This window comes from Bos mutus, chromosome 13 (genome assembly GCF_027580195.1).
Source record: "Bos mutus isolate GX-2022 chromosome 13, NWIPB_WYAK_1.1, whole genome shotgun sequence".
Classification (NCBI taxonomy): Eukaryota; Metazoa; Chordata; class Mammalia; order Artiodactyla; family Bovidae; genus Bos; species Bos mutus.
Window position 1 is genome coordinate 37909944 of NC_091629.1, and position 26721 is coordinate 37936664.

Here is a 26721-nt window from a genome sequence, read left to right on the forward strand (position 1 = left end):
GAACTCAGTGGATTAGGTCTTAGGGTCTGTGAGTGGGGTTGTGAGGTGTGGGTGGGAGTCAGGCCTCTTTACAAACCCTGTAGTCCCTATAGCTTCATTGTCTGGCCTCTGATATCAGTTTCATAATTGAACCCCTGTGAGAATGTAATCTTCAAACACTATGGAAGAGGAGGCAATATGACTCCTCCATGGAGATGCTGAGGATTTGCTCACACTGGGTTTGGGCTCCTCCACATCCTCTCACAGGCAGGGTCTCTACTACAGGCGGGAGCAGCCAGTCTTCGGCCCTGCAAGGCCCCTTCAGCAATCTGAGCTGGGCATTATCATCCAACTGACCATATTCCATAGATTCCCCACAGGCCAGGTTACTATGACTTGGCTTTAAAAAGACCAGAGGCTACTAGAGATCAGTGTCCACCCTCGAGGAGAAACCTAGAATGTGACCAGCAGTGTTCTCATTCTGCAGGGTGATGATGGGCACACCCTTCTCTACCAGTCAAGCAGAGATCCACACTGGTTTCCCAGGAAACCATCAGTCTGGACATTTTCAGGAGATGTAATGTAGAGTTAGGCTGTGATGTCTCTGAACTTGTTTCCTCATCTGAAAAACGGGACATCCCTCACTTGTTGTGGCAAGGATACCATACTTTACAATGGTAAAGTACTCAGTGTATAAAGTATTTGTATGAATCACACAGAAGTGGTGATTATTAGTCATTCTTATTAACTATTCACATCACCCCTCAGAATTCAGTCTCCTTTCCCATTTTTAAAATGGAGATAAAATAACATACCAATTTAATATCAACATTTTGAAATTAATGTATATGAAGAGGATATAAAGATTATTGTGAACTTTAAATTTTAGGGACTATGATGTCTTAGGTCATTAGTCATGCCTGGGTAAAGACTTTATATTCATTCTGACTTTTGGTTGAATTTCTGGCCTATATTGGTGCTTAGTAGGTCTGTAATTCACTGAGGTCATAAGGTATCATGCCTAAAGAGCATCTTAGTGATCATCCCTCTGCTTATGACCCTAAAATCCTGAGAAAGCAAGTGAGGGGTCCAAGGTTGCACAGCACTAATATTAATTATGTACATATCAGACTTGAAAGTTTATAAAATATTTTCCCCTTCATTTTGTGTGCTATTATCACTTCATTTTACCTGGATAAGAATCATATCTCAAGTCAGCCCAGCACTGGGTCAGCAAAATACATTTGAATGGGTTAACTTATTTAATGTGTATTACTGCCCTATTTTGTTTGTCCCATTCACTTCCAGAAGGAATTCGATTTCAAGAAGTGAAGGCTGCCTGAGATTGTAAAGTAGGTGGATGAGTGAACATTGACATGAATTCAGGCTTTAGACGGTGCTGTTTAGCAGTTATGGTACCTCTTGCTTGATACTTAAGGTCTCTCAGCTGTGGTATGTTTGATTGTAAGTTGAAGAATTATAGTTCAGGGGGTCTTCCTTATATGAATATTTATTAAATAAACACTATGTGTTAGGACAGTTGTATAGAGAGGCAAATATTGTCAAAAACACAGATTTTCACAAATGAATTGATCACCTATGAAGTTAGCCCCTGTTCAACAATGCCTGTATCTCAGGTTGGGTTTCCCATGACAGAAATAACTCATGGGTCTCTTTATTTGGGTTTCCTAAAAAGCGGAGCCTAAAACTAGGTCTTGCATGTAGGTGATTGGAAGGTAATCCATTGGAACGGGGATAAGACATATGGAAAGTGAGAGAGGGAATGAGGGAAACCCCTAAATGGGTGAATTATTGAATTGGGTATCCCTGTGGACAACTGAGGCTAAATGCCACTGAGGACCCTCTAAGGAACTGTGTAGACTATTTCTTAGGATTGTCCCATGGAGAAGAGAGACTTGAATGTGCCTGGACAGGCTTGTTTCATGGGTGTGGAGAAATCCCCAGGCAGAGGAGCCTCATGGAGGAAGTGGTTTAGGAAACTGAGTTGGGACATGGCATCACCCAGCTCTGCTGCTCTGAGATCAGGTGGATTCAAGAGGTGGTAGGGAGCCCAGAAACCCTCTGCTTTAGGATTTTAATGATGGGTAGCAAATTTTAGACCATACTGTGTAATTAGAATCCCACACCCATCACAAAGCAAAATCAGAGATTTGGCAAAGTGTATTTCAAGAAGTTGATGCAAATGATGCTGGGGAAATGCTGGGATCATAGGTTGTCTTCTGAGCATTTAAAGATGGAAAAAGAAGAAAAATTATCTATGATACCAATGACCTCTGAGCACTAGAAAAGAGAACATTTTGATTAAAAGAGGCCTCTGTGAAATGTGATAGAACACTCAAATAATTTCAAAGACACAACCCCAGTGTTCACTGCAGCACTACTTAAAATAGCTAGGTCATGGAAGCAGTCTAGATGTCCATCAACAGATGAATGAATAAAGAAGTGTGGTACACATATACAATGGAATATTACTCAGCCATTAAAATGAATGAATTTGAGTCAGTTCTTGTTGTTATTGTTTAGTCGCTAAGTTGAGGATGAGATGGCTGGATGACATTACCAACTTGACGGACATGAGTTTGAGTGAACTCCAGGAGTTGGTGATAGACAGGGAGGCCTGGCGTGCTGCGATTCATGGGGTCGCAGAGTCGGACATGACTGAGCGACAGAACTGAACTGAAGTCGTGTCAGATTCTTTGCAACCCCATGGACTGCATGTTTTAAGTTTCATATGAATGCTATCAGACTGTATACAGCATTTATTTTTCGTACTTCACAAAGTTTATGGGATTTGTTTATACCGATGTATGTAGCTCCATTTTATTAATCTCCACTGCTCTACAGATTCTATTGTTAAATGTATATCACAATGTATTGATTCTTCTTGTCATAGATATTGAAGTTTGTTTTGCTAGTACAATTTGACACAACTATTCTTATCTTTGCTTCCTTGGCACATATAGGAGAGTCCCTTTTCCTCTGGTGTGGTACCTAAAGTGGACTGTTGGTATTGTTGGTGCTTTTGTTATAAAAGAAGAAAAGGATTTCAATTCATGATCAAGGTTTGCTCTTTCCATTGATGGCTCACTGTATTGTGTGTGTGTGTGTGTGTGTGTGTGTGTGTGTCTGTGTGTGCGTGTCTGTCTATTATAGTTGGGGATTGGGATCTTATCTTTTTCTTCCATAATGATAAATTATCCAGCACTCACTGATCTACACTGCCACATTGCTGTGTATCAGGTTTCCATAAATTTCTTATTCTTTCAGTAAGGTTTTTATTCCACTGACCTGTTTGTCTATCTCTCTGACCAAACTACACTGTTGTAGTTAGAGATGCTTTATAATAAGTTTTGATACTTCTATTGGGCAAATCTTCCTATTTTTGCTTGTTGGAGAAGGGGAGAAAAGATAGGGGGTTCAGGAGGGAGTGGAGAGTTGTATGCCTAAGGCCAATTCATATTGATGTATGTCAAAACTCATCACAATATTGTAAAGTAATTATCCTTCAATTAAAATTAAAAAAAAACTGCCATGGCTATTTTATTTTACTTTATTTTCTGCTTTTAAAAAATTGAAGTATAGTTGATTTGCAGTATTATGTTAATTAGAGATTGAAGAGTTTTATAGGTTTTATTCCACTTAAAGTTATTACAAAATAATGATTATATTTCCTTACACTATACAAAATATCTGTGTTGCTTATTTATACTATACATGGTAGTATGTACCTCTTAATTTCATAACCTTACCTTGCCCCTAACCCCTTCATTTTACTCACTGGTAATTACTAATTTGTTCTCTGTATCTATGAGACTGTTTCTATTTTGTTATATATTTTCATATGTTTTCTGTTTTAGAGTGCAGATATAAGTGATAACTAGAGTACTTGTCCTACTCTGTCTCACAGATTTGACTAAGCATAATACCCTGCAGGTCAATTCACACTGTTGTTGCAAATGGCAGAAGTTCATTATTTTTAATTGCTGAGTAATATTCCATTGTATACATTTTCTTTATCCATTCCATATCTAAGCTGTTATAAATAATGCTGATGATCATTCATGTGCATTTTTTTTAAATAGTGTTTTTGTTTTCTTTGGACAGAATCCAATTGCTGGGTCATATGATAGCTTCATTTTTCATTTTCTGAGGAACCTCCATACTGTTTTCCATAGTGGCTACATAAATGTACAATCCCACCAACACTGCATGAGGCTTCCCTTTTCTTCCCATCCTTACCAATATTTGTTATTTGTAAAATTTTGATGATAGCCATTTTGAGAGGTGTCAGGTGATATCTTGCTGTGGTTTTAGTTGCATTTCTCTGATGATTGCAGTATTGAGCATCTTTTCATGTGCCTGTTGACCATCTATATGTCTTCTTTGGAGAAATGTCTACTCAGGACTTCCTCTCATTTTTAATAAGGCTTTTTTGTTATTGAGTTTTATGATTTATTTTTATATATTAGGTATGACCCCTTATTGGTCATATAATTTGCAAAATATCTTTTTCCACTCAGTAGTTTTCCTTTTCATTTTGCTGTGCAAAGCTTTAATTTTAATTAGGTCACATTTGTTTACATTTGCTTTTGTTTCTTTCTTCTTAGGAGAAAGATAAAAAGAAGTATTTCTACAGATAATGTGAAAGAGGATTCTGCCTTTGTTCTCTTCTGTAATTTTTATGGTTTCCTGTTTTACATTTAGTTCTTTAATCAAGTTACAGTTTATTTTTGTGTATGGTAGGAAGATTGTTCTCATTTTATTCTTTTAAATGTAGCTTTCCAGTTTTTTCCAGCCCCATTTATTGAAGAGACTGCCTTTTCACCAGTGTATACTCTTGCATTTCATGTCATAGATTAATTGACCATAAATGTGTTGGCTTATGTCTGGGCTCTCTATTGTTACACCAAACTATATGCCTGCTTTATGCTAGTACCATGCTATTTTGATTACTGTAACTTTGTAGTATATTCTGACAGAAGAAGATTTGGTACCTTCAGCTTTTTCCTTTTTAGCAAGATTATTTTGTGAATTCAGGGTCCTTTGTGGTTCCATATAGATTTTGTAATTTGTATGAAAACACAAAGGCACCGAATAGCCAAAGCAATCTTGAGGAAGAATAATGGAGGTGTAGAAATCAAGCTTCCTGACTTCAGACTATACTACAAAGCTACAGTCATCAAGACAGTATGGTACTGGCACAAAAGCAGAAGCATAGACTAATGGAACAAAATAGAAAGCCCAGAGATAAACCCATGCACCTATGGGCACCTTATCTTTGACAAAGGAGGAAAAGTATGCAGTGAAGACAGGACAGCCTCTTCAATCAATGGTTCTGGGAAAATTGGACCGCTACATGTAAAATAATGAAACTAGAACACTTCTAACATCATACATAAAAACAAGCTCAAAGTGGATTGAAAACTTAGCTCTTAGATGAAAACATAGACAGTACACTCTTTGACAAAAATAGCACCAAGGTCCTCTGTGAACTATCTCCTAGAGTAACTGAAAGAAAAGCAAAATAAAAAAATGGGAACTAATTGAATTTAAAAGCTTTTGTACAGCAAAGGAATCAATAAACAAGATGAAAATAAACAAGATGAAAATTTTCTCTCAGAATGGGAGAAAATACTTGCAAATGAAGAAATTGACAAAATATTAAACTCCAAAATATATAAGCAACTCATACAGCTCAATATCAGAAAAGCAAAAAACCCACTCAAAAAATGGGCATAAGACCTACACAGACATTCCTCCCAGAAAGACATACAGATGGCTAATAAACACGTGAAAAACTGCTCGACTTTTCTTATCATAAGAGGTTTCTCCTCCTTGGAAGAAAAGCTATGACCAACCTAGACAGCATATTAAAAAGCAGAGACATTACTTTGTCAACAAAGGTCCATCTAGTCAAAGCTATGGTTTTTCCAGTAGTCATGTATGGATGTGAGAGTTGGACTATAAAGAAAGCTGAGCACCAAAGAATTGATGCTTTTGAACTGTGGTGTTGGAGAAGACTCTTGAGAGTCCCTTGGACTGCAAGGAGATCAAAACAGTCTGTTCTAAAGGAAATCAGTTCTGAATATTCACTGGAAGGACTGATGTTGAAGCTGAAACTCCAATACTTGAGCCATCTGATGTGAAGAACGGACTCATTGGAAAAGACCCTGATGCTGGGGAAGATTGAAGGCAGGAGGAGAAGGGGATGACAGAAGATGCCATGGTTTGATGGCATCACCAACTTGATGGATATGAGTTTGAGCAAGCTCCAGGAGTTGGTGATGGACAGAGAAGCCTTGTGTGCTGCAGTCCATGGGGTTGCAAAGAGTCGGACCTGACTGAGCATCTGGATTGAATGACTGAGCTGACTGAAGAGGCCTTAAATGGGATTATTTTCTTGTTTTCCTTTTCTGACCATTCATTGTTGCTGTATAGAAACAGATTTCTGCATATTAATCTTGTATTCTGAAATCTTACTGAGTTAATTTTTAAGCTCTAAAATTTTTTGTGGAGATTTTATGATTATTTGTAAGTAGTATGTCATCTGAAAATTGTGACAGTTTTATTTCTTCCCTCTCAAACTTCCAATACTAGATTAAATAGAATTGGTAAGAGCAGGCATCGTAATCTTATTCCTGAACTTAGTGTGAAGGCTTTCTGCTTTTTACCATTGAGCATGATGTTAGCTGTTGGTTTGTCATAAATGGCCTTTATTTTGTTGAGATATATTCCTCTATACCAACTTTGATGAGAGTTTTTATTAGGAATGGATGTTGGATTTTGCCAAAGACCTTTTCTGTGACTGTTAGATGATTATGTGATTTTTTTCATCCCAGTTGTTAATGTGATATGTTGCATTGATTGATTTATGAATATTGAACGATGGGATAACTCTCACCTGACCATGATATATGATTTTATTTTGTATATTGTTGAGTCAGTTTGCTGATATTTTGTTGAGTATTTTTAAATATATATTCATCAGGTATATTGGGCTCTAATGTTCTTTTTTTGTATTGTGTTTGTCTGATTTTAGTGTTGGGGTAATTGTGGCCTCATAGAATAACTTTGAACTATTCTATCCTCTTCAATTTGTGAAATAGATTGAGATGGATAGCATTAAACCTTTTTTGTAGTTTTGATAGAATTCCCCTGTGAAGCCATCAGGTCCTGGCCTTTAAGTATGCTGGGAATTGTTAAATTACAACAGCAATTTCACTACTTATGATCTGTGTTCAGATTATTTCTTCTTGATTCAGTCTTGGAAGGATGTATATTTCCAGAAACTTGTCCATTTCTTCTACTTTGTAAAAATTGTTGGTATAATTTTTCTAGTATTTTTTTTTGTATTTTTGTAATATCAGTTGCTATTTCTCTGTCATTTCTTATTTTGTTTATTTCAAGCCACTCTCTTTTTTTCTTAATGAGCCTGGCTAAATGTTTATTAACTTCGTTTATCTTTTCAAATAACCAGCTCTCAAAAAACCAGGTTTCATTTATCTTTTCTAGTGTATTTTGTCTCTTTTATCTATATCCATTCCGATCTTTATTATTTTCTTCCTTCTTCTGACTTTTCGTCTCATCTATTCTCCCTGTTCTAATTCATTTAGATGGTAGATTAGGTTGTTTATTTAAGATTTTCCTTGTTTCTTGAGGTAGGCCTGTATCACTATAAGCTTTCCTCTTCAAACTACTTTTGCTGCATCACATAGATTTTGAAAAGTGTCATTCTGGATTTTCATTTGTCTCGTGATATTTTCTGATTTCCTCTTTGATTTTTTTTCTTTGACCATTGGTGTTCTAGTATCATATGTTTTAGTCTCCATGTGTTTGTTCTTTTGCATTTCTCTCCCTGTAATTGATTTCTACTTTCATACCATTGTGGTCAGAGAAAGTAGTTGATCTAATTTCTATCCTCTTAAATGTATCGTGACTTGAATTTTGGCCTAACATGCGAACTATCTTGGAGAATGTTCCATGTATGCTTGAAAAGATGTATATTCTACTGCTTTATAGTATATATCTATTAATTCCAACCAGTCTACTCTGTCATTTAAGACCACCTTATTGATTTACTCTTGGATAATTTATGCATTGATGTAAGGGGTCTTCAAGTCCCCTACTATTGCTGTATTATTGCCAACTTCTCCTTTAATGCCTGTTAATATTTGCTATATATTTAGATGCTTCTGTATTAGGTATATATATGTTAATGAGTTTAATAGCCTCCTCTTATATTGATCATTTTACCATTATATAATGCCTCATTTGTCTTTTGTATGCTGCTGCTACTGCTAAGTCGCTTCAGTCGTGTCCGACTCTGTGTGACCCCATAGATGGCAGCCCACCAGGCCCCACAGTCCCTGGGATTCTCCAGGCAAGAACACTGGAGTGGGTTGCCATTTCCTTCTCCAATGCATGAAAGTGAAAAGTGAAAGTGAAGTCGCCCAGTCGTGTCCGACTCTTAGTGACCCCATGGACTGCAGCCCACCAGGCTCCTCCATCCATGGGATTTTCCAGGCAAAAGTACTGGAGTAGGGTGCCATTGCCTTCGTCTTTTGTATAGCCTTGCTTTAAAGTCTATTTTTTCTGATATGAGTATTAGTATACCTGTTTTATTGGCATTTCCATTTGTATGACATCACTTTTTCATCTCCTCAGTTTCAGTCTCCTAATGCATTTTCATGAAAAACTATTTTAGATTTATTGCTTGACTGCATTGAATTTATATATGAATTTGGAAATATTGAAAATTTTCCAATATTGAGTTCTCTCATTCATGGATATAATATGCCTCTGTTTATTTAGTTTTTCAAATGATTCTAAATTCACAATTTTACAGTTGTTTTTACCATGAATGGTCTTATTCATCTCTAGTTAAAGCTGTCTTCAATACTTTCTAGCTTATGGAATCTTTAAAAATTATTATTAATGCTTTCAGTAGTTTTGACTATAAGATTGTATTTGATGTAGATCATCAATGTTTTGTCCAGCAAGCTTGAAAGTTATTAGCATTGCTGAACAGTAAGGGCATTCTTTTTACGTGTAACTCTATTGACATCAACCCAATCATCTTTATATTTATTAAAGTTTCATATGCAGGTAGTTTATGAGTCCAGTAGTTCTACAAGTTATACATATGAAAACTGGAGTCTCTCTAACCTCCTGCCATTCTCCACCTCTGAGACAAAACCACTTTCAACTCTTTAAACTGATGATTTTAGGTTTCACTGCCAAATGTCACATAGTATGCTTACTGATACTTCTTGATTTTTTTCACTCTTAGGCATTATTTATAGACATCCCAGTGTGGAGGATGAGGATGCAATGTTCTGTTATTCCTGACCTATGCTACATATGCACATGTTATTCCTTATTACTCTAATATAATTATAATTTTGGATAGCTTAGTAGTGTCCATGTTATTATTACTATGAGATTATTATTTATAGTTGAGTTTGTAACACTCTTAATTTTGGTTTATGTTGATCCTTTTTTGTGTATGTATAACCACCACTATGGGCAGGCTGCAGAACATTCCATAGCCACAGAGTCTCCCGTGTGCTAGCATGACAAATTGACACACATCCCCACCAAACCAAACCTCTGCCAAATGCCATTCAGTTATATATATATATATATAAAATTTTGATAATGTTGTGCAAGTGGAGTGATACTTTGAGACTGGCTTTGTTCAGTCAACATAATGCTTTCAAGACACAAAGCTGTACTCGTATATAACTCATTTTTTTTGTACTGCTGAATAGTATTTCCTATGTAGAAAGGTTGTTAAACTCTTCCTTTTTATTAGACATTTTGATTTTTCCACTGCTTTGACTCAAAAAGAAACATTTTAAAACATTTGTGCACAGATTTTGTATGGACAGAGTTTTCACTCCTCTGAGATAAATGCCTGGAAGTATAATTTCTGGGTCATATAATCTACTTCTTCTCCCAAAGGAAGGAGAAAATGATTCCCTTTTTGGATGCTGGCCGTACCAGTCTAGGTCCACATTGCACTTTGCAATTGGGCTAAATTTCACTAGCGACATCAATAAAGGTTTGGAATAGGAAATCATTTCAGGTGCTGATCTGGTTCCATCCCAAAATAGAGAAGGTCCTGGTGAACCCTCTTCCTTTTTCCAGCAAAGAGCATGTCTTTGCTGAGGCAAGTACAGAAGGAGACCACAAACCAGTCACATCCTAGGGTCCTGGGCTTGTGTCTTTAGGAGATAGACCATAATCACAGATACTCTTGGGATATGTGAGTTTGCCTGGTGCTTTTGAAAGAAGGGTCACCATGAATGGGGCAAGGCACCCAGAGGAGAAAGCAGAGACCCCAGGTAGGGAGGAAGCATTATTTCTGCTAGGCTTGTCCAATCTCTCTGAAAACACGAAATTCATAACTTGTACCTATGTTTTTTCCCCGAGTCCTATTTCATTGTCTAGAAACAGGAACTACAAGAATCCAGAAGCAGATAACTTTCTCACAGACATTTCACCCCATCATAGGCACTTCCTTTTATATAATGATAGGTGGAGCTTTTCTCTTCTCCACAGAGCACAGAAATTCAAGTTCTCCCAACTGACACGTCTGGACAGAGCAGCTCCGCTGGCCTCCACAATGACATTCTCTGCCTGCTACTTCTGGCCGCCTCCTTCTTGCCTGTTGCTTACTCTACTCCTGGGACTCACAGGTGAGCATTGCTTAGAGTAGAATCCCCTCTCCCTGTCCCCTGGACTTTCCCCCGTCCCTGTGCTTTTAGGGTCTCCATGTAAACATGGGTATGCTACCCGAGGCAGTCACAGAAGGCCAAAGGCTGGGCCTTATCTGAGAGCATGAAATCAGGGATCTGAGTTTTCTCTGTAGATCCATCATATGCAGCTGGTTACCAGAGGCTTCCAAACAGAGGATGTTTCAAACTCTAACAGCTTTGTGCATATTTACTTAACTAAACATCCCTCACAACATCCCTGTGTGATAACTATTACTCCAATTGTAAATGGAGAAATTGAAGCACAGAGTAACTTGTCCAATGTCACCTATCTAAAGCAGTGGAGCACAGGATTCAAATCCAGGCTGTCCAGCTCCAGAGTTGATTCTCTGAATAATATTGTGCTGCTCAGCTTCTCAGAAGAGCCCAATTGCAGAAATATCAGAAAATACCAAGAAGCAAACAATATATTAGTCATCACCCATCATGCCACTCAGAGAAGGGTTCAAATTTTTCAGTATATTGCAAGGGTCCTATGCAATGACATTTTTACTGAGATTTTAATATGTGTTATAATTTCTTTTAATGCTCAAAACAGCTTGTACATTAGATTGCTAGGGTACTTTTTAATACATGTTTGTGGGTGAATGTGTTTATGTGTGTGTATGTGCGTGTATGTATGTGTGGGTATGAGGAAGTGTTTCCAGACACGTGGTATTTCAAGAAGACTTTTTCTGTTCTTCCCCTTAAAACATTTTTCAATCTACATGGAAGGTTCAGTTTTTGAGGTCTTTAGCAACATCTCTCCTTTTCTACTTCTCTATAAATCTACCCCTTACCCTCACTCAAATTCTTAAGAAAACTTTTCTCTTGGTTAAAGGGTAGAATTTCCTGCATTGTTATCTTAGTCTCTGCTTCCATGCTGGATAGACGTGAGGAGGAAAGGAGGGATAAAAGACACAAGAATCTTGCCTATACCACCTATATATTCATATCCATATCTGTATCTATAATTATAACCATATCCATATCTATAACATATATATATACACAGACATATATATATATATATATATATATATATATATATATATATATAAAATCTAATGCTATCTGAAGTTTCCATGCCTCAGGAAAGCTAATGAGTAATAACTATTCATTTTATTGACCACTCAGCATGTGCCAGGCAATGTTGGAAATGCCCACAGCATTTACTCATGTGATCATTATATCCAAGCTAGATCCTCTTGTGAACCCCTACCTTACAGATAAGGAAACTGAGCAAGGAATGTTCAAGGTTACTCAGTTCAAGGTACCTGATAAAGGTGTGATTTGAACTCAAGCAACCTGGTAGTTGAGCTCATGAGTTTAACCATGGCTCTTCTTGATACTGTGATATTTTTCCATCCCATGATATTTCTGCAGCTTCTGCTAATGGGTGTGGAGAAGTATGGAGTATGGGAAAGAAGGTTTGTGGTTTTCTTCTCCTGGGCTCTTCTTCCTCCTGTATAAATGCAAATTTCTTTTGTTTTTCATAAACTGACCTACGTGGACAACTCAACTTCTGATATACTAATAATTTCCAGAGAAATGTCCACTTAAAATAGAATTCAGTGTCTCATGGAGATGTCACAGTGGGCAATTCAAACAACATATATTTTTTGGATACTTTCTAAGTTGCAGGAAGGAACTTGGGGTACTTTGGTGAATAAAAGAGACTAAGAAGTTGTCTTCATGGATATTTAGCTTAGTGGAAGAAATGACAATAAACAATAGACTTATACTTAATTAAATAACATAGTATGTTAGAAAGTGATAAGTGTTTTAAAAGAGTAGCTAGATAACAAATTGGGAGAATATGTTGGGTGCAATGTATTTCAAGCCTGGTAATCTTGGGTGGGCATCTCTGAGAAGGGGAATTGTGAGCAAAGTTGAAAAGAAAATTCTGAAGTGAGCCATGTGGTTATCCGGTGGAGGAGACTTCCTGACAGGGAGCAGCATGTACAAAAGTCCTGAGAGTAGAATCATCCTCCTGTGTTGAAGGATTTGGTTTTGCTGTGAGTGAAATGGTTGCCATTGCAGTTTTTTCTTTTAAGATTTCATTTAGTTTATTGGACACAAACTTTTCCAGGAGCGTGCCCTATTTTATTTATTTATTTTTTAAGGTAGTTTTATTTCAAGTTTTTAAAGGATCTCCATACTGGTCTCCATAGTGACCATGTAAATTTATGTTCCCAGACACAGATATAAAGAACAGACTTTTGGATTCAATGGGAGAAGGTGAGGGTGGGATGATTTGAGAGAATAGCATTGAAACATGTACATTGCCATACGTAAAATAGATGAACAGTGCAAATTCGGTGCATGAAATAGGGGACCCAAAGCTGGTGCTCTGGGACAACCCAGAGGGATAGGGTCGGGAGGGAGGTGGGAGGGGGGTTCAGGATGGCAGGGACACATGCAAACCTGCAGCCAATTCATGTTGATATAAGGCAAGCACCATCACCATATTGTAAAGTAATTGTCCTCCAATTAAAATAAATGAATTATTTTAAAAATTTATATTTCCACTAAGAGTGCAACACCAAGAGTGTTCCCCTTTTCCCACATCCTCTCCAGCATTCATTGTTTATAGATTTTTTGATGATGGCCAACTTGATTGGGATGAAGTAGTTTTGACTTGCATTTATTTAATAATAAGCAACGTTGGGCATTTGTTATGTGTTTCTGAACCATCTTGTATGTCTTTTTTGGAGAAATGTCTCTTTTTATGATACTGAGGTGCATGAGCTGCTTGTAGATTTTGGAGATTAATCCTTCGTCAGTTGCTTCATTTGCAATTATTTTTTTCCCATTCTGAGGATTGTCTTTTCATCTTGTTTATGGTTACATTTGTTGTGCAAAAGCTTTTAAGTTTAATTAGGTCCCTTAGGTCCCATTTGTTTATTTTTTTGTTTCCATTACCCTAGGAAGTGGGTCATAGAGGATCTTGCTGTGATTGATGTCAAAGACTGTACTGCCTATGTTTTCCTCTATGAGTTTTATAGTTTCTCATCTTACATTTATGTTTTAATCTGTTTTGAGTTTATCTTTGTATATGGTATTAGGAGGTGTTCTAATTTCATTCTTTTAAATGTAGCTGTCCAGTTTTTCCAGCACCACTTATTGAAGAGACTATCTTTTCTCCGTTGAATATTCTTGCCTCCTTTGTCAAACATAAGGTGTATATAGGTGTGTGGATTTATCTTTGGACTTTCTATCTTGTTCCATTGGTCTATATTTCTGTTTTTGTGTCAATACCATACTGTCTTGATGATGAGCTTTGTAATACAGTCTGAAGTCAGGAAGGTTGATTCCTCCAGCTCCATTATTCTTGCTCAAGATTACTTTGACTATTCGGGGTATTTATAGTTTTATATGAATTGTGAATTTTTTTCTAGTTCTATGAAAAAAATGCCAATGGTAATTTGATAGGGATTTCATTGAATCTGAGATTGCTTTGGGTAGTATAGTCATTCTCACAATATTGGTTCTTCCAGTCCAAGAACAATATGAGCATCTATTTATAGTGTTTTTGATTTCTTTCAACAGTGTCTTCTAGTTTTCTGTATACAACTCTTATGTCTCCTTAGGTAGGTTTATTCCTAGTTTCAGCCCTCATAGTTTTGAAGAGGGAAGTGACATAATCTGACATGAGTTTTAATTTATTCTACTATTTGATTGAGAGCAGACTATACAAAATATAGAAACAAGTACCTGCTGCTGCTGCTAAGTCACTTCAGTTGTGTCTGACTCTGTGAGACCCCATAGATGGCAGCCCACCAGGCTCCCCCATCCCTGGGATTCTCCAGGCAACAATACTGGAGTGGGTTGCCATTTCCTTCTCCAATACATGAAAGTGAAAAGTGAAAGTGAAGTTGTTCAGTTGTATCCAACTCCTAGTGACCCCATGGATTGCAGCCTACCAGGCTCCTCTGTCCATAGGATTTTCCAGGCAAGAGTACTGAGAAACAAGCAGAGCATTTGAGACAATCACATTCATGCAAAAAAAAAAAAAAAAAAATTGTAAAAGTGACTTGCACCTGGGCAGGAGCTAGTAGAGATAAGAGAAAAAAGTCAGATTCCAGATGCATGCTGATGAGGAAGCAACAGAATTTTCTGATGCATAGGATTTGAGGTAGAAGAAAAAGGCTCCAAGGTTTTGAGACTTCTGCATCTGTGTTTTGGTGAAAGTTTTCACTTTTGTCCCAGGTTCCAAGGATTTGTTAACAAAATAAGCTACTCATTGTATACAAATCCAGTAGTCATGTATGAATGTGAGAGTTGGACTATAAAGAAAGCTGAGCGCTGAAGAATCTATGCTTTTGAACTGTGGTGTTGGAGGAGACTCTTGAGAGTGCCTTGGATTGCAAGGAGATCCAACCAGTCCATCCTAAAGGAAATCAGTTCTGAATATTCATTGAAAGGACTGATGCTGAAGCTGAAACTCCAATACTTTGGCCACCTGATGTGAAGAACTGACTCTGGAAAAGACTCTGATGCTGAGAAAGATTGAAGGCAGGAGAAGGGGACGACAGAGGATAAGATGGTTGGATGGCATCACCAACACGATGGACATGAGTTTTTAGCAAACTCCCAGAGTTGGTGATGGACAGGGAAGCCTGGCTTGCTGCAGTCCATTGGGTCGCAGAGAGTCAGACACGACTAACTGACTGAACTGAACTGAACTGATTAGAGCATTATCTAGCTTACTTTCAATATACTAACATTAAAAAGAGAGAGAAAAATAGCAACAGCAGAGGATACATCAACAAATTGGGTTTTGACCAACATCCAGACTCAAACAGCATTGGAAAGTCCCCATGACACAGCACATCTGGAGTCCTAATTGGGAAAAGGTCCCAGGCAGCATGTCCATTCTGTAAGTGAGAGTTCAAAAATTGCAGTTCGGGATTCCCAGGTATAATCACAGAATGCAAACTGATATCATCATCAATCTGTGAGCAAACTGCAGCTCTGGTTTCATGTTAATGCTTTTTGTCATGTAAAACTTGGAATGTTGAGCCTGTGACTTGCTTAGCCAGGGCCCCTCCAGGGGCTCAACAATTTTAAGATTCTTATCCACGGTGCTACAAGATTTGCACTCACAGCAGGCAAGTCAGGGCACTCACAGTCAGGGCAGTGTCCAGGCAGGTTAGAAGCAAGGCCACAGGCCTGCTCTGCTTTGTCTCTGAAGCTTAAACAAGACTATTTACTTAATTTCCTTAACAATCTGGAAGAAGAAGAGGGGCTCAGCTGAGATACAGAGAATGTGGGGGGAAATTCAGTCCAGTTTTAGATGTTTTAACTGTGAGATGGTTATATCTATACAAAGAACATGATGAGTATATAGTTGGACATTCAATTCAGAGTTCAGAGGAAAGGCCTGGAGCAGAGATATAAATAGAATAATTCTTGATTCACAGATAGTAGTTTTTTTTTTTTTTTTTTAATTCTTTGGCTCCTGACCCTTATTCTCTTCCCTCTCCTCCTCTCCTTCCATTCCTCCCTCCAATGTTCTTTCCTATTTCTTCCAATTTTTATCTTAACAGTTCAACTTCCCTAACCTCAATCTGGTCTAGACTTAAAAACCTAAACCATTTGATGATGTTGGCACATCACGGTACTTACCCTGTAATAGCATGTCCCCTCTTTAGGAGGCATGATTGGTTACAAATAGTGCCTATGTCCGTATAGTCAAAGCTCCAGTAGTCATATATGGATGTGACAGTTGGATCACAATGAAAGTTGACCACGGAAGAACTGATGCTTTTGAACAGTGGTATTGGAGAAGACTCTTAAAAGTCCCTTGGACAGCAAGGAGACAAACCAGTCAATCCTAAAGGAAATCAGTCCTGAATATTCATTGGAAGGACTGATGCGGAAGCTGAAACTCCAATACTTTGGCCACCTGATGCGAAGAACTGACTCACTGGAAAAGGCCCTGATGCTGGGAAAGATTGAAAGCAGGAGGAGAAGGGGATGACAGAGGATGGGATAATTGGATGGCATCACTGAGTCGATGGACATGAATTTGAACAAGCTCCGGAAGTTTATGATGGACAGGGAAGCTTGGCATGCTGCAGTCCATGGAATCACAAAGAGTAGGACATGACTGAGTGACTGAATTGAACTGAAGTGAGTGGGTTACCAGCTCACACTCCGCAAAGATGAACCACACATTTTCTACTCAAGGAGTAGGGAAGAAACAGAAAAGAACACAGAATTTGTTTGTGGCACCAAAACATCCTGCTCCTCTGATTTATACCCCTGTAATTAGACCCTTGCCTGTTTAATAGAACATTTCAGATAAGTAATATGTTTGTATTTCTCTGTATCTCCAGAAACTGGGTTGCCGGGGACCAGCCCCGGCTGATCCAGGGTATTCGAAGTGGGGACGGCGTCGGCGACCTATTTATTTAAATATTTTATCAAAGATATAAAGAGTAATAGGATGAGGATAGCTCAGTAGGAAAATTCAGTGGAGAAAAGAGGCTGAGTAGCTTGGTTTACGCGGGAGACCAATAAAACTTCAAGACAAGAAGTTTGCACCACTTACGTAGGCCGCAGGCGTCCTTCCATTCTCCCAAAGGAGAGGAGACACTGAGGCCTCCCCGGTCGGATCTTAGAAGCCCAGGCATAATTAGCAAGCATGGCGGGTTCCGCGCTCCAGATGGAGACTCAGCCAGAATTTGGGAGAGAGAGAGACATGGGGAGACCAAGTTTCGGTGAACAAGGCCCGCACTTTATTTTCCAAAATAGTTTTTTATACCTTAAGTTGTGCATAGAGGATAATGGGGGAAGGGGTGGAGTCATGCAAGGACAGCAGTTCCTGGTTCTAATCGAAGCCAGGCTTTCAAACTTATCATATGCAAAAGTTCAGGTGATTTACATCATCTTCTGGCCAGGAGGCCTGTTAACATTTTAAGAAACTTATCTTTCTCTAAAGGTGATTATTCCAAAGTCAGGCACCAGCCTCCAAAAAAGCATTGGACAAAGCTGCATTCCTATAGGGCAAAGGTGAGGTGGGCTCAATCAAGAAAAGAATTAACTCAAGAGTCCAAGGTTACAAACACTGAGGCTACTACTTACATTTCTATACACCCATTATATCAATCAATACAGTGCCAAGGACACAGTAGGTAAGGGGTATGGAGACTTAGCAGCAAACATTGGCTCAATAAGTGAAAAACCCTTCACCAATACAATTTCTAATCAATCTTTTAACTGCTCAAAGGAATCTGTATTTAGACAGTTTAGAACATCTCCTGCCTCTCACAGGAGTTGGGAGGCTCTGAACAATCACATGTGGCCGGAAAAACCTATTCAGGCAGGCTAGAGGATTTCCAAAGGAGTTTGTAGGTTAAACACTGTCACACCCAGGAATTATTAGCTGGAGCTGTAAGCTAACTCTTTTTTCAGAGAGAGGTATTGGGGCACAGCCCCCTGTAAAGTCAGAGGTGTAGGTGAAAGCACAAAGCAGAAAGTAGGCAGACTCTGGTTTTGGGGGTAGATGCTCGAGAATTTCCAGGGGGACTCCTGAGGCTTGATCCCGCCTTTGCGTATGCCGAGCCTCCTTCCTCATGACCTTTGCCACGGGTGGAGCTCGCTCCCCACACTGGGTAGTTAAGGAGGCAGTGAAATCAATCTGGTAAATTTGCACCTGTAGTAAAATAATTGGCCCCATGGTGACTTGTGTCCCTTTAACTTGTAACTCATTGTCCAAATGTAGTCAGCCACCTGCAATTCTTTTCAAAACATGATTTTGGAATTTGCTGTTTCCTTGCTTGCTTGTCCCCATGGTTCTACCTTCCTATTCACTTGTAGTTTCCTCAAATGTATCAACATTTAGAATCACACATTTATCACTCCTTGGCATTTTGGTTAAGATCAAGTGTAGAATCACACATTTTATTTTTCCTTGAACCATTTGGTTCAGTTCAAAAGCTTTATTTGGGGCAATCACCATGTTTCAGATCTCATTTGTTTTTTTTTTTTTTTTTGCAGTAAAATATAAAAAACATAAAATTTACCATTTTAGCTACTTTGAGAAATATCAATAACCTCAGATATGCAGATGGCACCATCCTTATGGCAGAAAGTGAAGAGGAACTTTTTAAAAAGCCTCTTGATGAAAGTGAAAGAGGAGAGTGAAAAAGTTGGCTTAAAGCTCAACATTCAGAAAACGAAGATCATGGCATCTGGTCCCATCACTTCATGGGAAATAGATGGGGAAACAGTGGAAACAGTGTCAGACTTTATTTTTTGGGGTCCAAAATCACTGCAGATGGTGATTGCAGCCATGAAATTAAAAGACGCTTTCTCCTTGGAAGGAAAGTTATGATCAACCTAGATAACATATTAAAAAGCAGACATTACTTTGCCAACAAATTCTGTCTAGTCAAGGCTATGTTTTTTCCAGTGGTCATGTATGGATGTGAGAGTTGGACTGTGAAGAAGGCTGAGCGCCGAAGAATTGATTTTTTTGAACTGTGGTGTTGGAGAAGATTCCTGAGAGTCCCTTGGACTGCAAAGAGATCCAGCCAGTCCATTCTGAAGGAGATCAGTCCTGGGTGTTCTTTGGAAGGAATGATGCTAAAGCTGAAACTCCAGTACTTTGGCCACCTGATGCGAAGAGCTGACTCATTGGAAAAGACTCTGATGCTGGGAGGGATTGGGGGCAGGAGGAGAAGGAGACGACAGAGGATGAGATGGCTGGATGGCATCACCATCTCGATGGACATGAGTCTGAGTGAACTCCGGGAGTTGGTGATGGACAGGGAGGCCTGGCGTGCTGCAATTCATGGGGTTGCAAAGAGTCGGACACGACTGAGCGACTGAACTGAACTGAACTGAACTGAAGGATACAAAGTGGCACTAAGGACCTTCACAGTGTTGTGAAGCGTTACAGTACATATTGCCAGAACTTTTTCAACATCTGTAGCAGAAAATCTTGGAGAAGACAATGGCACCGCACTCCAGTACTCTTGCCTGGAAAATCCCGTGGATGGAGGAGCCTGGTAGGCTGCAGTCCATGGGGTCACTGGGAGTCGGACACGACTGAGTGACTTCACTTTGACTTCTCACTTTCATGCATTGGAGAAGGAAATGGCAACCCACTCCAATGTTCTTGCCTGGAGAATCCCAGGGACGGGGGAGCCTGGTGGGCTGCCATCTATGGGGTCGCACAGAGTCGGACATGACTGAAGTGACTTAGCAGCAGCAGCAGAAAATCTATTCATTAAACTGTAACTCCTCATTTCTTTTTCCCTGCAACCACTGGAAACATCTATTCTACTTTTTCTCTGTGAATTTGCCTATTCTATGTACCATAAGTGGAATCATCTATTTGTCCTTTTTTATCTGGCTTATTTCACTAAGCGTATTTTTAAGGTTCATCCATGCCATGATGTATCAAAATGCTTTTTAGGGCTGAAATATTATATATATATATATGTATATGTGTGTGTGTATATATATATATATAAAATGTATATTTGATATATGATATGTTTGCTTTTTAGGACTGAAATATTATATATATATATATGTTATGATATATATATATGATATATGATATGTTTGCTTATGTATATATATATATATATGATATAAGATATGTTTGCTTTTAGGGCTGAAATATTATATATATATATATATGATATATATATATGATATATGATATCATATATATATGATATGATATGTTATGATATATATATATCTCACATTTAATTTATCTATTCATCTATTGATGGAAATATGGGCTCTTTCCTTTATATTGAAGTATAGTTGCTGTAAAATAATTTGTAAATTACAGGTGTAAAACATAGTGATTCACAATTTTTAAAGGTTATACTCCATTTATCATTATTATAAAATATTGGTTGTATTCCTGGTGTAGTACAATATATCCTTGTAGCTTATTTCATATGTAATTATTTGCACCTCTTCACCCCTTAGCCTATATTTTCCTCTTCCTTTCTTTGTCCCCACTAGTTTGTCCTCTATATCTTTGAGTCTGTCTCTTTATTGTTATGTTAACTAGTTTGCTGTATTTTTTATTTTCCATATATAAGTTGTATCATACACTATTTGTCTTTCTCTGTCTTACTTATTTCATTTGCCTTCCAATTCCATCTATTTTGCTGCAAATGGCAAAATTTCATTTTTACGGCTGAGCAATATTACATTATAAATAGAAACCTATATGCATGTTCAGAAGCAGCAGTTAGAACAAGACATGGAACAACGGAATGGTTCAAAATTGGGAAAGGAGTATGTCAAGAGTATATATCATCACATGGCTTATTGAACTTATATGCAGAGTGAAAAGTGAAAGTGAAAATCACTCAGTCGTGACCAAGTGACATCATGTGAATTGCTAGGTTGGATAAATCACAAGCTGGAATCAAGATTTCTGGAATCCAAACATGTCAATAACCTCAGAAAGTTAAGATGAACTAAAGAACCTCTTGATAAAGGTGAAAGAGGAGAATGGAAAAATTGGCTTAAAATTCAACATTCAAAAAACTAAGATCATGGCATCTGGTCCCATCAGTTCATGGCAAATAGATGGGGGAAGAAAATGGAAACACTGACAGACTTTATTTTCTTGGGCTCCAAAATCACCGTGGACTGTGACTGCAGCCATGAAATTAAAAGACACCTGCTCTTTGGAAGAAAAGCTATGACAAACCTCGACAGAGTGTTAAAAAGCAGAGATATCACTTTGCTGATAAAGATCCACATAGTCAAAGCTATGGTTTTTCCAGTAGTCATGTACAGATGTGAGAGTTGGACCATAAAGAAGGCTGAGCACTGAAGAATCGATACTTTTGAACTTTGGTTCTGGGGAAGACTCTTGAGTGTCCCTTGGACAGCAAGGAGAGCAAAGCCGTAATCCTAAAGGAAATCAACCCTGAATATTTACGGGAAGGACTGATGCTGAAGCTCCAATACTTTTGCCCCTGATGTGAAGAGCTGACTCTCTGAAAAAGCCCCTGATGCTGGGAAAGATTGAGGGCATTAGGAGAAGGGAGTAACAGAGGACGAGACGGTTGGATAGCATCACCAACTCAATGGACGTGAGTTTGAGCAAACTCTGGGAGATAGTGGATGGGGTCCATGGGGTCACAAAGAGTCAGACATGACTGAGCAACTGAACAATAACAACAAATATATTCCACTTTACACACATACACACACACACACATACATTATACATACCCTTCATGGATCACAGCCTTGTCATGGTAAAGGGGCTTGCGTAACTCAACAGTGTTATGAGCCAATCCTTGCAGGGCCACCCAAGACAGATGAGTCATAGTCAAGAGTTCTGACAGAACATGGTTCACTGGAGGAGGCAAACCACTGCAGGATTCTTGCTGCGAGAACCCCATGAGCAGTATGAAAAAAAAAAAAAAAATGAAACCAGAAGATGAGTCCCACAGGTCAGAAGCTGTCCAATTTACTTCATGGCAAATAGATGTGGAAACAGTGGCTGACTTTATTTTTCTAGGCTCCAAAATCACTGCGGATGGTGATTGCAGCCATGAAATTAAGACACTTACTCCTTGGATGGAAAGTTATGACCAACCTAGATAGCATATTAAAAAGAAGAGACATTACTTTGCCAACAAAGGTTCATCTAGTCAAGGCTATGTTTTTTCCAGTGGTCATGTATGGATGTGAGAGTTGGACTATAAAGAAAGTTGAGCGCCGAAGAATTGATGCTTTTGAACTGTGGTGTTGGAGAAGACTCTTGAGAGTCCCTTGGACTGCAAGGAGATCCAATCAGTCCATCCTAAAGGAGATCAGTCCTGGGTGTTCATTGGTAGGACTGATGTTGAAGCTGAAACTCCAATACTTTGGCCACCTGATGCAAAGAGCTGACTCATTTGAAAAGACCCTGATGCTGGGAAAGATTGAGGGCAGGAGGAGAGGGGGACAACAGAGGATGAGATGGTTGGATGGCATCACCAACTCAATGGACATGGGTTTGGGTGGACTCTGGGAGTTAGTGATGGACAGGGAGGCCTGGCGTGCTGCGGTTCACAGGGTCACAAAGAGTCGGACATGACTGAGCGACTGAACTGAACTGATGCTATTGGGGAAGAGTGGAGGGCAATTACTAATAGCTCCAGAAAGAGTGAAGTGGCTTGTCAAAGCTGAAATGACGCTCAGTTGTGAATGCCTCTGGTGGTAAAAATATATATTCCAATGCTGTAGAGAATAAGACTGTGTAGGAGTGGTCACAAGCTGCCTTCACCCTGTTGCATGCTCTGAGGGGTGCACACGAGCCACCACCACTGCTAAGAACCCCAGAATTGGGCACCAGCCACTATATCATCATACCCCCTATAAGGGGAATAATGACCAACACACATGGAGGAAAGCTGTGACATGGACACATACTAAAAATAGTCATTGCACCAAGAATATTAAACCCACACAAGCTACACAGGGACACTCCCATGAATAAACAGCCCTCCAAGAAAACAGTAGATAATTGCTTCTTTTAAACACACAGAATAAGAAAAACGTAAGTAAAATGAAGAATCAGAGAAACCACTGCTGATTAAAAGACCAAGAGAATTCCCCTGAAAAAACAAATAATTAAACAGACCTCTTTAGTCTAATAGATGCCGATTTCAAACAGGAGATGATGAAAATATTTAAGGAATTAAGAAAGGTTATCAATAGAATAGGCTTTCTAGTCATAGCAAGAACACACTGGTCATAACAAACACCCTCTTCCAACATCACAAAAGAAGACTCTACGCATGGACATCACCAGATGGTCATTACTGAAATCAGATTGATTACATTCTCTGCAGCCAAAGATAGACAAGCTCTGTACAGTCAGTTAAGACAAGACCTGGAGCTGACTGTGGCTCAGATTATGAACTCCTTATTTCCAAATTCAGACTTAAATTGAAGAAAGTAAGAAAAACCACTAGAACATTCAGGTATGACCTAAATCAAATTCCTTACATTATACAGTGGAAGTGACAAATAGATTCAAGGGATTAGATCTGATAGACAGACTGCCTGAAGAACTATGGACAGATTCATGACATTGTACAGGAGGCAGTGATCAAGACCATCCCCAAGAAAAAGATATGCAAAAGGGCAAAATGGTTGTCTGAGGAGGCCTTACAAATAGCTGAGAAAAGAAGAGAAGCTAAAGGCAAAGGCGAACAGGAAAGATATACCCATTTGAATGCAGACTTCCAAAGAATAGCAAGGGGAGATAGGAAAGCCTTCCTCACTGATCAATGCAAAGAAATAGAGGAAAATGATAGAATGGGAAAAACTAGAGATCTCTTCAAGAAAATTAGAGATACCAAGGGAACATTTCATGCAAAGACGGGCACAATGAAGGACAGAAATGGAATGGAACTAATAGAAGCACAAAATATTAAGAAGAGGTGGCAAGAATACACAGAAGAACTATACAAAAAAAGATCTCCAGGTAACTGTGATGGTGTGATCACTCACTTAGAACCAGACATCCTGGAGTGCGAAGTCAGGTGGGACTTAAGAAGCATCACTATGAACAAAGTTAGTGGAGGTGATGGAATTCCAGTTGAGCTATTTCAAATCCTAAAAAACAATGGTGTTGAAGTGCTGCACTCAACATGCCAGCAAATTTGGAAAACTTAGCAGTGACCATAGGACTGGAAAAGGTCAGTTTTCATTCCAATCCCAAAGAAAGGCAATGCCAAAGAATGTTCAAACTACCATACAATTGCACTCATCTCACATGCTAGCAAAGTAACGCTCAAAATTCTCCAAGCTAGCCTTCAACAGTATGTGAACTGTGAACTTCAAGATGTTCAAGCTGGATTTAGAAAAGGCAGAGGAACCAGAGATCAAACTGCCAACATCCGTTGGATCATTGAAAAAGCAAGAGAGTTCCAGAAAAACATCTACTTTTGCTTCGTTGACTACACAAAAGCCTTTGACTGTGTGAATCACAACAAACTGTGGAAAATTCTTCAAGAGATGGGAATACCAGACCACCTGACCTGCCTCCTGAGAAATCTTTATGCAGGTCAAGAAGCAACGGTTGGAACTGGACATGGAACAACAGACTGGTTCCAAATAGGAAAAGGAGCACGTCAAGGCTGTATATTGTCACCCTACTTATTTAACTTAAATGCAGAACATCATACGAAATGCCGGGCTGGATAAGGCGCAAGCTGGAATCAAGATTGCCGGGAGAAGTATCAATAACCTCAGATACACAGATGACACCACCCTTAAGACAGAAAGCAAAGAAGAACTAAAGAGCCTCTTGATGAAAGTGAAAGAGGAGAGTGAAAAGTTGGCTTAAAACTCAACATTCAGAAAATGAAGATCATGGCATCTGGTCCCATCACTTCATGGCAAATAGATGGGGAAACAATGGAAACAGTGAGTGACTTTATTTTCTTGGTCTCCAAAATCACTGCAGATGGTGACTGAAGCCATGAAAGTAAAAGATGCTTGTTTCTTGGAAGAAAAGCTATGACCAACCTAGACAGCATATTAAAAAGCAGAGACATTACTTTGTCAACAAAGGTCCGTCTAGTCAAGGCTATGGTTTTTCCAGTAGCCATGTGAGAGTTGGACTATAAAGAAAGCTGAGCACCAAAGAATTGATGCTTTTGAACTGTGGTGTTGGAGAAGACTCTTGAGAGTCCCTTGGACTGCAAGATCAAACCAGTCAATCCTAAAGAAAGTCAGTCCTGAATATTCATTGGAAGGACTGATGCTGAAGCTGAAACTCCAATACTTTGGCCACCTGATGCAAAGAACTGACTCACTGGAAAAGACCCTAATGCTGGGAAGGATTGAGGGCAGGAAGAGAAGGGGACAACGGAGGATGCAATGGTTGGATGGCATCACCAACTCAATGGACATGAGTTTGAGCAAGCTCCAGGAGTTTGTGATGGACAGGGAAGCCTGGCGTGCTGCAGTCCATGAGGTTGCAAAGAGTTGGACATGACTGAGCAACTGAACTAACTAAATATCAATAGAATATAGACTGCTGTAAAAAAAGAAAGAAAGAAACCTTTAACTATAGAGAACACCAAGAGAAATTAGAAAACTAATTTGCCAAGACAAAACTGAACTAAAAGCAATGAATAGTAAGATGAATGATGCAGAAGAACAAACAGGTGATCTGGAAGATAAAATATTGGAGATCACCCAATCAGGACAGCAGAGAGAAAGTCAAAAGGAAAAGAATGAAAACAATATAAGACCCCCATTGGATAATATAAAGCTCATCAATCTATGCATAATAGGGATTCCAGAAGGGAAAGAAAGAGAAAAGTGGATTAAAAATGTACTTGAAGTAATTATGGCTGAAAACTTCTGAAACCTAAAAAGGAAGCATATATTCAGGTACAGGAAGCATAGAGGGTCCCCAAAAATGTAAACCCAAACAGAGCTACACCAAACCATATTATAATGAAAATGGTAAAAATTATAAAAAGAGGTTTCTTAATGTAGCAAGAGAAAAAGAGTTAATTACAAGAGAACCCTGTAAGACTATCAGCTGATTTCTCTACAAAAACATTGCAGGCCAGAGGGTGTGGCAAAATATATTCAAAGTCCTGAAAAATAAAAACCTGCAACTTAGGATCCTCTCTCTATCAAGATTATCATTTAGAATAGGAGAGATGAAGAATTCCTCAGGCAAGCAGAACTGAGAAAAATAGCCATACTAAATCTATCTTAAAGGAAATACTGAAAGGTCTTCTCTAACTACAAGAGAAGTAAGAATATATGCGAAAGAGAAAAATCACAATTGGAAAGCAAATCATCTAAATAAGCTAGTACACATTTTTTTTTCATTTTAAATATCTATGAAAATGATAATAGCCAAAATGAACATGAAAAATGTAAAAGAGGACATCAGAATCATAAAATGTGGGAAAGTAGAGTAAGAAAATGTACTTTTTTTCTTCAT

General features: G+C 38.6%; 1 protein-coding gene across 2 annotated transcripts in view; it reads left to right on the forward strand.

Annotated features, from left to right (window-relative positions):
* The first annotated feature begins 10573 nt into the window (after positions 1-10573).
* Positions 10574-26721, forward strand: part of LOC102285099 (tyrosine-protein phosphatase non-receptor type substrate 1) — a 39371-nt gene continuing 23223 nt past the window's right edge. For both annotated transcript variants that reach the window (XM_070381345.1, XM_070381344.1), the window contains exon 1: positions 10574-10700. In XM_070381345.1, coding sequence (XP_070237446.1) covers positions 10628-10700 — 73 coding nt within the window. In that variant the 5' untranslated portion in view covers positions 10574-10627. The remainder of the gene's footprint in view (positions 10701-26721) is intronic.